Genomic DNA, 13,229 nt, shown 5'->3' with positions numbered 1-13,229 from the left:
CCCACTTTCCTCTCTGGCAGGTGTGACAGAAAAAGCATCTGCGTGCTGGATTTCATTCAGGCATGGGAGGGCGCAGTAGCTATTTAGGACACCTTCACCAGTGAAACAGATATCCCCAGCCTCTGCCTGAGGGAAGTGGCAACAAGCCAGAGAAGTTATCCCGTTAGAGGGGTCTGGACAACAGACTGGCACTGGACTGCACTGAAATGCTACATTAAAAATCCTCTTCACTCTGATTTGGAAATTTCCACACAAATACACTCTCAAAAATTGACATTATAGGTCAAACACCCTGCTGTGTTTACACATGTGATTACTTATATGAGAACACAATTTCTTCTTGCAGGTAAAAGAGTCATGAAGTTTTAATTACTTTTTCAAAATTTCAATTTTTTAAGTAAAAAACAATCTAGACTTTTCCAATGCTGGTTTTATCAGTTTTATTGGATCATGAAAAATTAGTGGTGATTTCAAAAAGTACTGAACCCTACTGATAGGACAGCAAAGATGAGTTATTTCCTTCATTACTTAATTGCAAAAAATTTACAAAACTCCACACAAATGGAAACTAACTCACTTATTTGATTGAAGTGGATGTTTTTTTAGTATGTGACCCAATTATTTCTTTCAGAGTCGTGCTACTCATCCTTCTCTGGCTGCATTTTGTGCTTTTATATTGCTTTCTCTCTGTTTTCTCTTGCTGTGCTATATGAGATACCAAGAAGTAATTGTGACACCCATCTGTCCAGGTGTTGTGGGCTTGCATGTTGGCTTGGGACAGGGACATGCAGCTGAATTTAGAGTGGAAGCTGTTCTAATTACAGCTGTCTGGCTTGCCTCAACATTTTAGTGTCTTCTTAAAATTGTCTTTCATGAAGGAAGCATCAGACAAGATAATTTTGCAGTTAAGGGACTTTTCTACTGCAGAAATATGATCTTTGTCTGAATATGATCTTTATATTTTGATTTTTTTTTAATCTGAAAAGTTATAGAATCATAGAATAGTATGGTTGGAAAGGCACTGTCAAGGGTTATCCAGTCCAACTGCCAAGGGTGGGGACACCTTCCACTACCTGGTCAGGTTGCTCAGTGCCCTATCCAGCCTGGCCTTGAACAATTCCAAGGATGGGAATCCACAGCTTCTCTGGGCAAGCTGTTCCAGTGCCTCACCAACCTCACAGTAAAGAATTTCTTCCTAATATCCAATCAAAGCCTACCATTTTTCAGTACAAAGTCTTTCCCCAGCTCTCCTGTTGGCTCCCTTTAGGTACTGCAAGGTGCTTTAAGGCCTCCCTGGAGCTTTCTCTTCTCCAGGCTGAGGAACACCAACTCTCAGCCTTTTCTCAACAGGACAGGTGTTCATCTTAAGAACCAAAATCAAGATCAGTAGGTTGCTGGTTGATGTCAGTCCTTTTCCTGCAATGCACATCCTATTCCTTGCCTTGGCCAAATTAAACACGTTTTTAGGAGTAGTGTCAGGGCAGGCACCTCTGCAGCTGCTGGAGGAGGAGGAGGAGGAGGCCTGGAGCAGCCAGGGCAGCAGCTCCCCTGTGGTTAACATGACCTGCAAGGTGTTGCCCAGCCCATAGAGGAGATTTCCACGAGGAGGGCCAAAGACAGAAGCTATGCTGGCAGATGTGCTGTGTCTGTCTCCCAGCAGGTGGCTGAAAGTCCTTCTTTCTGCACCTGCCCCAAAGTCAGCTAACATTGCTTCTTGGGGTCCTCCTACTTTATCATTTTTTTTCCTCATGTTTCTACACTGGGAGGAAAAAAAGAGCAACAGTTCAAATCCTTCTGTTCTCTCTCAGCTCTCATATGGCCAGAGCAATCAGCTTTCCTTTTATGCCCATCAAAATTGCTATTTTTAAGAGATGCTGCAGGGAAAGACCTTTCTTTCCCTGAAAAGGAAAGACCAGCAGAAACTTAGCCAGAGACCTACAATATCCCTTAAGCAGTGGACAAGACCTTTCCTCATTGTGGATGTCAAACCTTAGGCCTGTTCTGGGTATACTGGGTACAGAGGAAGTGAAGAATATCCCTTCAGTAAGTGTGACATGGGAAACCAGCCTCAAATTCCCTATGAATAATTTGTTTAGTCTCACAACAACAGAGTGCCAGTCAATCATCTACAGAACCTGATCCTCTGTCCTGTCTCAACATTTATCCTTGTACCTCTATGGACTTCTGCAACATTACCTGCCATAAAACCTGTGAAGAAAGGCAACAAACCTATGGGTATATTTTTTCTGTGTTCTTCCAAAGCATGCACTCAATTAATTAAATATTATACAAAATATCACTGAAACAGTTTCAGCATCACCAGATGTCTGGGTCCTTATAGACTGACTTGTATGCCCCTAATATTCATGCCACAGAATAATGATGTATCTCCATATTAAAGGATGAAAACCTAATTACAGAATTTATACATACATACTAAACTAATGTACAAGATTGTAAGAGAATGAGGATACAAACCTGGTCTTCAAAGTCCAAGGCAGAGACTGCACCTAATTTTTTTCTTCAGTGTAAAGGAGAGTAAAACTGCTGCAGAATGGCAGCATTTCTCTTCTTCTTTTTTTTTTTTTCAATTTTTTTTTTGGGAAGAAATTAAAGTCTGTGGTTTGTTTATCTGAACCATGAGCTCAACCTCTCCTGCCCACAACATGCTCCTGTCTACCCTTTAACCTACCATAGTATCTTACATTCATTTTAGGACTTTAGGCTTTTAAGTTTTGCAATCCATTTTTTTATTGTCTTACACATTTTCCTATTGGTGTTCTCTTACAAGAGGTGATTTTAAAACCTGATATTTTAAAACCAAGTGAATGAAGTATTTTTGAAGTACTGTTTCAAGCAGTAAAAACCCAGATAACAAGATTGTGTGTAGGACTCTTCAAAACAGCAGAGTCATTTATACTGTAATACATTTCTCCAGCCTGCTGTTTAATGAGGAAGGTGATAGAATGTCAAGAAGCCATTTCAATATGGGTTTTTTTTGAGCTCCCATTTAGAGTCTTAACATATTAAGCTCTTCTTTTAGGTTCAGCATGAGTTCCTGCTCTTAAGATCTATGTGGCTAAAACGTCCAATTTTTGGAAGTCTAATTAGGCAGTGTCTGTTTCCAAAATGCAGCTTGTCTATTAGGGCACGGCACTTAATGGCACAGCACTTTCACAGTGTTTATAATGAGAAGAAAAATACAATGCTATTGTCAGTGTTCCACAGGAGATTTACAGATTTTCATGGACAGAAAATATATAGACAATCATGTGACATTTTTTGATTAAAACATTTTTAAAAACAAACCTGAGATAATTTTGTTCATACAGAAGACAGCAAAAACGTGCATAAAAGGAGGACTCCTTCTTGATAGCTATTCCATCATAATGATATCTAGAAAATTAAAAAAATATTAACTGTATGATTTTCAACAAGTCAGCAAATTCATAATCCTCTTTTGAAAGCAGATGATCATACTGTTTAATCAAGAAAAGATGAAGTAGAAAAAGCAATATTTGTCTTTTTAAATTCTGTTGAATGTTTATTTTCCCAAACAGAAAATAATTGCACAAACTTTTTCCAAACTCCCTTTAACAGTTTTTGTCCTGCAATGATACCCTCTTCTAAATGAAATAAAACTTAAGCTAGTGAATGGAGTGCCTCAGATTTGTACAGGACACTTAGTGAAGTCAGGAAACAGACTTAGCAGGCAGAGGTCCCCATATCCCCACGGAATTTGAAGGACTTAGTGCAGCTGTTCCTCGGCCATTTACAGCAGCTCAGTGACTGGATGGCCCATCAGGGTCATGGCAAGCTAAAACTCAAGGAAACTGCCAGACCTTCTGTAAGATTTATCTGAGCTCAGTGGGAAACAGAGGCACCAGCTCTGCTCCCAGGGTGCTGCCAGCTGGGAGCCAGGGGAGCAGTGCCTGCTTTGGGGCACCTGCAGCCAGGCAGGGTAACCCCCTGCTGATGGCAAGAGGGAGCGTGGAGGCCACCAAACACCATCCCAAATCCTGTCTGCTGTGAGCAGGAGCCTACGAGTGTCTGAGGAGAGGCACTCCCAAAAAAAAAAAAAAGATCCTGGCTCCAGCTGATAGCAAGTCCAGACTTGTGGAGACAAGTCAGGGCATGTTGTTCTCAAAGCCCATACTTGACAGCTACACAAAATGCTTGTAAAATTATTCAGTCTCAATGAGCTTAAAACATCCTTTTTCCTAGTCTGGATATTCAGTGTGCAAGTATAACTTTGGATACAAAAAAGCACCAAACTCTCTGTGCTCTAGAAGAGAGGGAAGGGAAAAAAAAGGACATTTAGTTGTCAATCAGACAACTGAAATTGTCTGATTTAAATAGTTTGAAACTGTACAGTATTTCCACTGACCATCAGTATATTATATGCTGGATCCACTCCATGGGTGTGTGCAAGGACAAAAGCACAATATAGACATTAATCATTAATCATGACCCCTGTGCATCCCAGAGCCAGTCTTTCCAGGCCTAGAGATGCAGTGTCTGAAGAACTCTCTGTAAAGCTGTGATGTCTGACAGATGTTTCATGCAAACTGTGCTATTAATAGCCAATACAAATTGGAGTACTAAGGTCTTTTAAAAAGCAGTCCAATCTGAATTCATGCCTTACCAAAACAGAGCAGGTGGGGTGGTTTTCATGGAATTAACTCTATTTTAATGTCCTTGGTTACACCATGAATTACTCTGGATCTTGGGTTGTGTTACAGACTTGCAACCAACAATTCAGCTGCCATACTACAGTGCTGGGGCTGAAAAGTCACTCACTTTAAAATAGAACATTTTAAATAACATTAGAGCATTATAAAAAATAGAAAGTTATAAATAACATTTTCAAAGAAAGGACAAAACCCAATACCTGATGCTCCCTGCTGTGGTTCGCTTTCTTGTCACCAGGCCTGGGAAAACTAACTGAATAAGCTGTATAAACAAACAGAAAATTAAAAATACTTGGCAAATTCATTCAAAGCTCCAAAAATGTATCTGGCACACTTTTTGGTCTTTAATCACTTTGTTTGCTTTTCATAATTTCCAGGTTAGTACCTGTTCTTACATACCTCTCAAATGTAACAGTTGAACTAAACTCAATCAGGCATTTGTGGATCCAAGGCTAAACAATTTAAAGGATTACCTCTCTCAGGTAGGATTGTTTTTTATAGTTTGTACTGGAAAACAGTGCTCACACCAAGAGATCTCCTGCAGCCAGGGCAGGACAATCAGCTGGGGGAACCTGAAGGTGCCCTGATGGTCCCATACTCTGCCAGACCTTCAAGCCTCACTCATTTAAGAAGGACTTACACAAGGCTTCACCTACACACTTACTCTTGGAAGGTGTACTGACAGGATAGGGCCAGACTTATCTGTCTTAAAAGGACAGGAATCATCAAGCTGCAAAGCAACCTTCTGACCACTGTGGTGGTGTGAACTGAGGTCATGCAGCATCTGCCAAGGCTGGGCTCTACAGAGTAATTAGATACTGTCAGGGTTATAATCCACTTCACTACGATTATTCTGCATGAGCTGTCCTGAGACTAACAGAGACTAACTCAGGACACTTGGGTCCAGGACTAACCCAGGACACTCTAATATTCTCAATAGAGCAGGAACAGAGGATTTACTCCATGTTAGTGAGGAGTGAGGAGAGTTTCCACTCAGCAGCACAAAGCTTGCACTCTGCACAGTGTGTTGTTGGTCCAAAGGCCTGACAAAGCACTCATCAACACACACTTGTAGTTTTTATGGTGGACCTGTTCATTTCTGCACGCACCCACCCCAGCTGCTCCCTTTCTCAAATTGATAGCTTAGCATAATCCCATTTTTCTGAAAAGACAGTCTATGAAACTGGGGCTTTTGTGGCACAAGACATATCCTTCCTCCCTCTGCCATTCCTTACAGAGACAGTGATGTATTTGGGCAGAGAGAAAGGGCAGGTGAGACTAGTAGTGTCTTCAGCCACCATAGTTTGATCCACATGGGGCTGGACTGCAAAAGCCCTTGTAGTCCACACACATGGAGCACAGTCAGGTTACTACAGCTTGGTAAATTATTAATAGCTCAGCCCATTTTAGGCTGTGGCAAGTGATTACACATGCACTCAGGTTAAACCAGGATGGCTGCAGCTCCTGCTCTCCTCGGCTTCCTGCTACAAGGTCCATTCTCTTGCTGCAGAAGGCCAGACCATTTCAAGGCACTGGGGAGCTGCAGCCCAGCCTGCTGCTTTGGGATGTGTCAGCTTGCACTGCAATGCACTGGGTTGGTTGAGGCTGTGAGCTCAGCCCACAGCAGCTCAGGCTCAGATCTTCCACGTGATCAGACTCACGCTTCATCTGTGCCTGTCCCAGCTTAAAAGTCAAACACATTAAGGTAAACCCCACCAAGGCTTGGCTTTCAGGTGGTAACTCAGCCATGCTGGAGCACTGGAAGGGTACAGGCAGGATAGGATTAATCTCATCTACATGGCTACAAGGCAGAGGAGTCTAAGATACTCGCTGCAGTCAATGGGAAAAATAAATGGCAGGTCTGAGGCTCTTTCATCTGAGCTGTCTGAGGCGACTCATTTAGTTTGAGGAATCATGTGTAGCTACTTATTTCTCTCCAGTGGCTACCTAGAGATTTTTAAGGTGACAAGCTTCGTGGCCAATGTCTATGCTGAGCCAGGCAAATTCTACCCATTAGTTGATGGGTGATGATCCATTAAGCTGTGGTAATAAATTACACTGGATCATTCACTCAAATATTAATTTTCAGCAAAAGTGATTTAACTTATCCAGTAAAAAAATTAGATTCAACTGAATTGAGATAAATGATTCATAGAATGGGGTTAGCCATACAAATGAAATTGACTTCAGGTACAACTTGCACTTAAATTATTTTGGACTTGTGTTAAAACAATGCTTAGTAGCTCTTACTATGGGAATTAACAGAAAGTTAGCCATATAAAATAGGAAGTTCTGAAGTCTGAATAAGAAGTCTTAAACAATAAATAATCACAATATCTTCCTTAATTTGTTAGAAAAGGTTGAACAGCTATGGGTGTTGATTGCAATTTGGATTTCTAAGTGTCAGTTTTTCCATGGGTTGTATCTACCTCTATGTAATAGAAAAGTGGAACTGTTAGAAGGAGATTCAGTTCTACATCTGCATTTGTTTTGCTTGGATGATTCTGTAGCAACTTTTTAGGGTATGTTTGGAGCAAAATCTCCTCAAGTATACTGAAAAGGGAAAGTATAAAATTATGTAACAACCAAAGGTATCTTCTAAAGACAGAAGAATCATCTCCTTGGAATGAGTTGCATAACTTTCTGCTGTTAAAAAAAGAAAACGGTAAAACTTTCTAAAATATATTGGCAAAAGAAATCTTTGCTAGTGTATCATGCACCAGTTCCCTGAAGAAAATAAACTCTATCCCAAACAACACTCTTTCCTCTGGAACAAATGCATCTACATGAATGCTTAGCAGAAATACATTAGAAAACACACAAGCATAATTCATTACATATTCATTCTTCTCTGTTATTTAATGTCTTCTGATATGTGTGTAAAGTTGATGATAAGGCTTTCTCTTTAGGCATCCCTACTTCTTATCTTGTATATCCTATCTACTCTGTACCTTTCCAAAGGTGGATGGATGTACTTGAATCTTGAAATCTGGATTGCAGGTTTCAATATACAGCTCATGTAGTAGCCGACAGGGTACAGTGCATCCTCCACACAAATAGAAATTATCAGCTAGCCTTTAAAACAAAAATCATCAATTGGTTTATGTCAGAGTTAGAAGAAAGAATTGTTAGATTTTTATAGTTTATCAGATTTACAGTGAACTCAGTAATAGTCATTCTGATTTTATAGAAGCATAGAATCAAAAAGAGCTACTTCCTTTGAGTTATTCTGTATCCTGGGAAACAATATACTTTTTCATATATATACACACATATACCCTCTGTTTATTTTTAACTTTTAAAGCCCTATTTTCCTTGGTTTTGACATGTAAGAGTCTCACATGAGATTCTGCTAAGAAATTAACTAGTTCTCATAATTTTTAAATTAAAACAATACAACTTAGTAATACCATTATAACATTAACACCAATACAGACAGTATTAGAATTTCTCATATGCAAAATATTGTTATATCAAAGGATCTAACTTCAGTCTTCTAAATAGAAGGGTATCCACTATACCAGAAATAATAATATGAGCATTTTTTCACCTAAAATGTTAAATATGGTGTTTTGGGACAGAGTGCACAAACTATAAAGGACCACATTCTGCTTTCATGATTTTAGGACAAGTTTAATAGGAGAACAGAGTTTTAATTTACAGTTACTATCTAACAGGACTGAAAGAGGCTAAGGTGTTTAAATATCCATCCTTTTGCCAAATCCCTGATTCATCCTACTAATCAGAATGGTCACAGTCACGTAAATGCAACTACTCGTGTGAATAAGGTGAGGGAAATGCAAACTTGGTTACTTATTAGCCTAAGATATTACCTTCACCAGGAAAAAATGATCTTTAACTATAAAATAATGCCAATGGTTTTGATGTCAGAAGATAACAGGCTACAGTACAAATACAGGAGCAAAGCTGAATCAAAGGAGCAGATGGATTAATTTTCAAGGCATGACACACTGCTCGTATCACAGCACTTTCCTGCTCTGTTTCTGTTCTAGCAAATTATTTATGCATATTTAATTAATTTATCAGCTGATTGCCAGTGTAGCACAGTGCCAGTTACTGTGTCTTTACTGACAATTCATTGGGAAAGCAGACTGAGTTCATTGGGAAAGCAGACTTTTCCATTCATCGGGTGTGATAAGTCAGCTGGACTTCAAATCAGCATCCTCTGCTTTAGTATCCTCACTTCAGACACCCCAGCTCTTTATCTTAGTTGCTTTGTCAGAAGACAGTGGAGAAGGTCTACAGCAAACTGTCTTGCTAGAACAGACTGAGCAAGCAGCTGATGTTTACCTCACCTCTTACTTGTGCCTCCTCCCCTCTTTCCATTGAAGAATGCTATCTGCTTCCCCCAGCTTTCCTTCTCCCCAGCAAAAGACCCCCAAATGCCTCACCTACACCTCCTTGAAGACCATCTCCTCACCCAACAACCCAAGAGGCTCTGCTGGGCTCCCTGCCAGCTCCTGACCACCTCCAACCCCACCATCCAACAGCAAAGGCTTCATGGCTACACCTGAGCAGGAACCTGCACCCAAAGATAGGGGATCTGCTGCTCTAATGGGGTATTTCCCATTATCAGTTTAAAAGGTAAATGAAATTCATTCTACATAAGAATCCTGCCTCCCAGCAGGCAGAAGTGCTTTTTCTTCTAGAGCATCTCAAAACTCTTCACAATTGAGCAGTCTCAGAGGAGATTATTTTAAGTTCAAATTCATCCTTAATATAACATCACAAGAGTCACTGGAAGTGCATCAGAAATTAATTCATGCTCCAGTAGCATGGTTTCTGCCAATAGTTTTTCCTCAGCATTTAACTACTTAGCAACAAAATATTTGGGAAATCCATTTCGTGAATTTTTTGTCTATTAAGCTGCCAGTCTTTTTGAAATAGTAAGTCAAACACCTTCTTAGTGCTGACACATAATACAAAAATATTTCTATCAGGAAAGCAAGCTGCACAGAAAAGAGCACAGCACTCCTCTTCTTGTTTATTAGCCCCAAGGTGTTCAAAACCTGAGTTTTTATGGCATGCATCAAAACAAAACTGTGAAAAAAGACAAAAAAGTCAAAATGAAAGTGTGGTAAGGCAGAAAGGTAGAGGTTAAAGAAAAAGCACAGGGGGAAAGACCTCCTCCATTCATCTACTTTATCCACACACTGTGTAGGGGTTTTTATCCTATTGATTTTAGGATCTCACATAGACTGCAAGTTTTTAGGATTTGCCACCTATTCTATGTGAACCCTTAGCAGCCAGGCCATCATACAGGTTGGCAAGTCTGCTGTCAAACCATTTCTAGAGCAAAATCTGGTTTCCTACTGGAAATGCACCAACTGTAAAATTAAGCTGAACATTCAAAATTTTTCAAAACAAGAAAAGAAGGTTGTTGTGATGAAAAGAATCATTAGTTCATCCTTTCAAGGATTGCTTATGATTCAGTTTTATGCTGTGCCTCAGACCTGTTGAATGAATGACCTTATATGAATCTCTTCCTTCAGTTGTTCCAAAATGGGAGCAGTGGTATGTATATCACAGGGAAAACACAGACTAACTCCCACTGCTCAAATATGACTGACGGGGGGAGTAAAATTATTTAAGATCACTTGCTGATGAGTTAAAAGTTTGTATGTGTTACTGTTTCACAAAAGCTTCAACATTATTTATGAGCAGGACTCATTTGTGCTTGGGGAGACAAGTAAAGTAATCCTGGTTTCTCTGTGGCTGTGACATGGCAGATGATGCTCTTCTCAAAGCCCAAGAAAACAATTGTGTCAACCTTCCTCCACTACACAAAGTGTCTCATTAAGGAGTTCAACCTTCATCTCAAGAAAAAAATAACCTTGGAGAATGTCAAACATCCAGCATCACCCCCGAGTGCCAGTGTGCCACCGGCTCGCAGCCACCTGTGTGCTCTAAGAGCCCACCAGGCACCAGCCGAGGGGATGCTCCAGGGAGATCCTCCCGGGCAGCTGCCCTGCAGCATCCCACCACGTGGATGGCTGCCGGGGCCGAGACAAAGTCCCGTTTCCCCCGTGTCAAACCACCTCCATGTCCCTAAGGCTCGTGCCACGAGGTTCTTTTCTTTTGGAGAAATTTCCCTGCTTGCTTGGTACCGTTTATGCATCACCATGATGATGGGGCCCTTGCAGCGAGCCACACTCTTGCCCTACGAAACCGCGAGAAGAGTTAAAAGGGGCACTCCTACACTCCCCGTGGCAAGACGGCTCCTGCCAGCCCCACGGGCCAGCCGAGCCAGCCGCGCCACCTCCCCGCTCCATCCTCAGCCCGGGCCCGCGCCGGGCAGCGGGCAGGGGCCGGCACCCACCACTGCAGGACGGGGAGGTACGTGAGGGAGGTGGGGCCGAAGTAAGCCATGTCGGCCGGCTCCAGGGCGGGCTGCGGCTCCGCGTCCTCCATTGGGACCGGGGTGGTGGGGCCGGGGTGGTGGGGCCGGGGACCGGCGGGTAACGGACGGCGGGTAACGGCCGCGCCGCGCGGCCCCGCGCCCCTCCCGCAGCCGGCCCCGCGCCCCTCCCGCACGGGCCCCGCGCCCCTCCCGCACGGCTCCGCGCCCCTCCCGCAGCCGGCCCCGCGCCCCTCCCGCAGCCGGCCCCGCGCCCCTCCCGCAGCCGGCCCCGCGCCGCCCGCAGCCGGCCCCGCGCCCCTCCCGCAGCCGGCCCCGCGCCCCTCCCGCAGCCGGCCCCGCGCCCCTCCCGCAGCCGGCCCCGCGCCCCTCCCGCACGGCCCCGCGCCCCTCCCGCACGGCCCCGCGCCCCTCCCGCACGGCCCCGCCCCTCCCGCACTGCCCCGCCCCTCCCGCACGGCCCCGCGCCCCTCCCGCACTGCCCCGCCCCTCCCGCACGGCCCCGCGCCCCTCCCGCACGGCCCCGCGCCCCGCCCGCACGGCCCCGCGCCCCTCCCGCACGGCCCCGCGCCTCCCGCAGCCGGGACCGCGCCCCGCGGCGTTCCCGGCACCCACCCACTGCTCCGCCCCCGATGGGTTTGGGTTTCTGTAGGAACTGCGGGCGAGAAAAGGAATTCTGTCCAAATCGGAAAGCGGCGTACATGGCCGACCGTGCCGCGGTATTTCTGAATGTCACCTAGTGGCAGGAGAAGAGGGAATAGGCTCAGCCTCAGCGTAGGTTTGGATTATGTGGTAGGAAAGAATTCTTTACTGTGAGAGTGCGAGGCACTGGCCCAGGTTGCCCAGAGAAGCTGTGGATTCTCCGTTCCTGGAGGTGTTCAAGGCCAGGTTAGATGGGGCTTTGAGCAGCCTGGTCTGGTGGAAGGTGTCACTGCCCATGGCAGAGGAGGCTGGGACTCGGTGATCTTTATGGTCCCTTCCAACCAGGCCATTTTACGATTCTGTGATCACAAGTGCCATCCTAGAAGGTTTTGCACATCTTTAAAGCCTTACTTTCAGAGTTTTCAATAGGGATGCAGCAAACTCCCATAATTGTTTAATTTCTCTTTGATACAGATAGATGAAAGGTCTGTCTGCTCTGCTGAAACCCTGTAAGCACTTTTCCATCACAAGTATCCATTATGCAAAATGAGCTTTGCTGCCATGTGACTGACAAACATAAATTATGTATGGCTGGAGCATCTAAAAGCGTACTAGTCCATGGCTTTGGGTTACATCAGAGCTCAGCTTCTCAGAAACTCCCACAGCTCCCTCCTGTTAATTAGCTTCCTGAAATCCCCATGTGTGACACAGACTGGCTTGCTTCCTTCGTTATGACAGTATGACCAAAGCCTACACGTTGGTAGACAGCAGTATTAAAGTGGGGGTAGGGAGCGCAACACCAGGAAAGGGAATTTAAAGTGGCAGGTTACTGGTTTTCTGGTCCCTTGATGTACCTTGTTTTTGAGGAGCAGTGCACACAGATGTCATGTATGGTACAGGTTGCTTTGAATCTGTGAAGCCTCATGCTGTGTTGAGAAGCCCACGGGAAGATGATGCTCACACAAGGGCCCCTGAACAAAAGCCTTGAAAATGCTGTCTGCCAAAAGCACAGGTTAGTGTTAGTATATGCATTGTAACCTGCCCAGTGTGCCATCAATAGCTGTGCTTAATGGCTGATGGTGGGAGCTTCCCTCAGTAGCTGCAGTTTTTGGTCTTGATTTTGTTTGTCTGCAGTCTACTGACCTCCTCTGTGGGACATTTAGACAGCAAATACTCCTGCAAATACTGGAGAGCAAAAGCTTTTCAGGTTGGAGTAGCTATTGCAAGAACTAACAACAATGATACTGCAGAGCTGTGAGGCTTGTGTGGCATTACCATTTAAGTGTTATCATTATATTGCAAAGGTTTCATATTGTTGTCTCCTTAGTGCAAGAGTTTCATACCTCCTTGATGTTTCTCATAGACAGCTCCTCTAAGCACTAACTCTTCCTTCTTCTCACACTAGCCAACTAATTGTAGTTCCCCTCAACCAACCCATACACCCTTTTATAACACTCTTCTTATTGGCTACAGCTGTGGCCTGTTAAAGTCAGGCCTGCTCCTAATCTTTAATAATT

The 13,229-nt window shown here is 43.8% G+C and overlaps 1 protein-coding gene across 1 annotated transcript in view; it reads right to left on the bottom strand.

Annotated features, from left to right (window-relative positions):
* The window catches only part of RFX8 (regulatory factor X8), a 31,673-nt gene extending 20,550 nt beyond the window's left edge, over positions 1–11,123 (bottom strand). Inside the window, exons 1-4 of the mRNA XM_036380408.2 lie at positions 10,912–11,123; positions 7,643–7,766; positions 4,892–4,953; positions 3,310–3,396 (exon numbers count right to left, since the gene is read on the bottom strand). Coding sequence (XP_036236301.1) covers positions 3,310–3,396; positions 4,892–4,953; positions 7,643–7,766; positions 10,912–11,123 — 485 coding nt within the window. The remainder of the gene's footprint in view (positions 1–3,309; positions 3,397–4,891; positions 4,954–7,642; positions 7,767–10,911) is intronic.
* Between the last annotated feature and the right edge of the window lie 2,106 nt (positions 11,124–13,229).

Source organism: Molothrus ater, chromosome 2, assembly GCF_012460135.2.
Source record: "Molothrus ater isolate BHLD 08-10-18 breed brown headed cowbird chromosome 2, BPBGC_Mater_1.1, whole genome shotgun sequence".
In the NCBI taxonomy this organism is placed as follows: domain Eukaryota; kingdom Metazoa; phylum Chordata; class Aves; order Passeriformes; family Icteridae; genus Molothrus; species Molothrus ater.
Note: the sequence above shows the minus strand (reverse complement) of the source record. Positions and strands in the feature narration are given on the sequence as shown.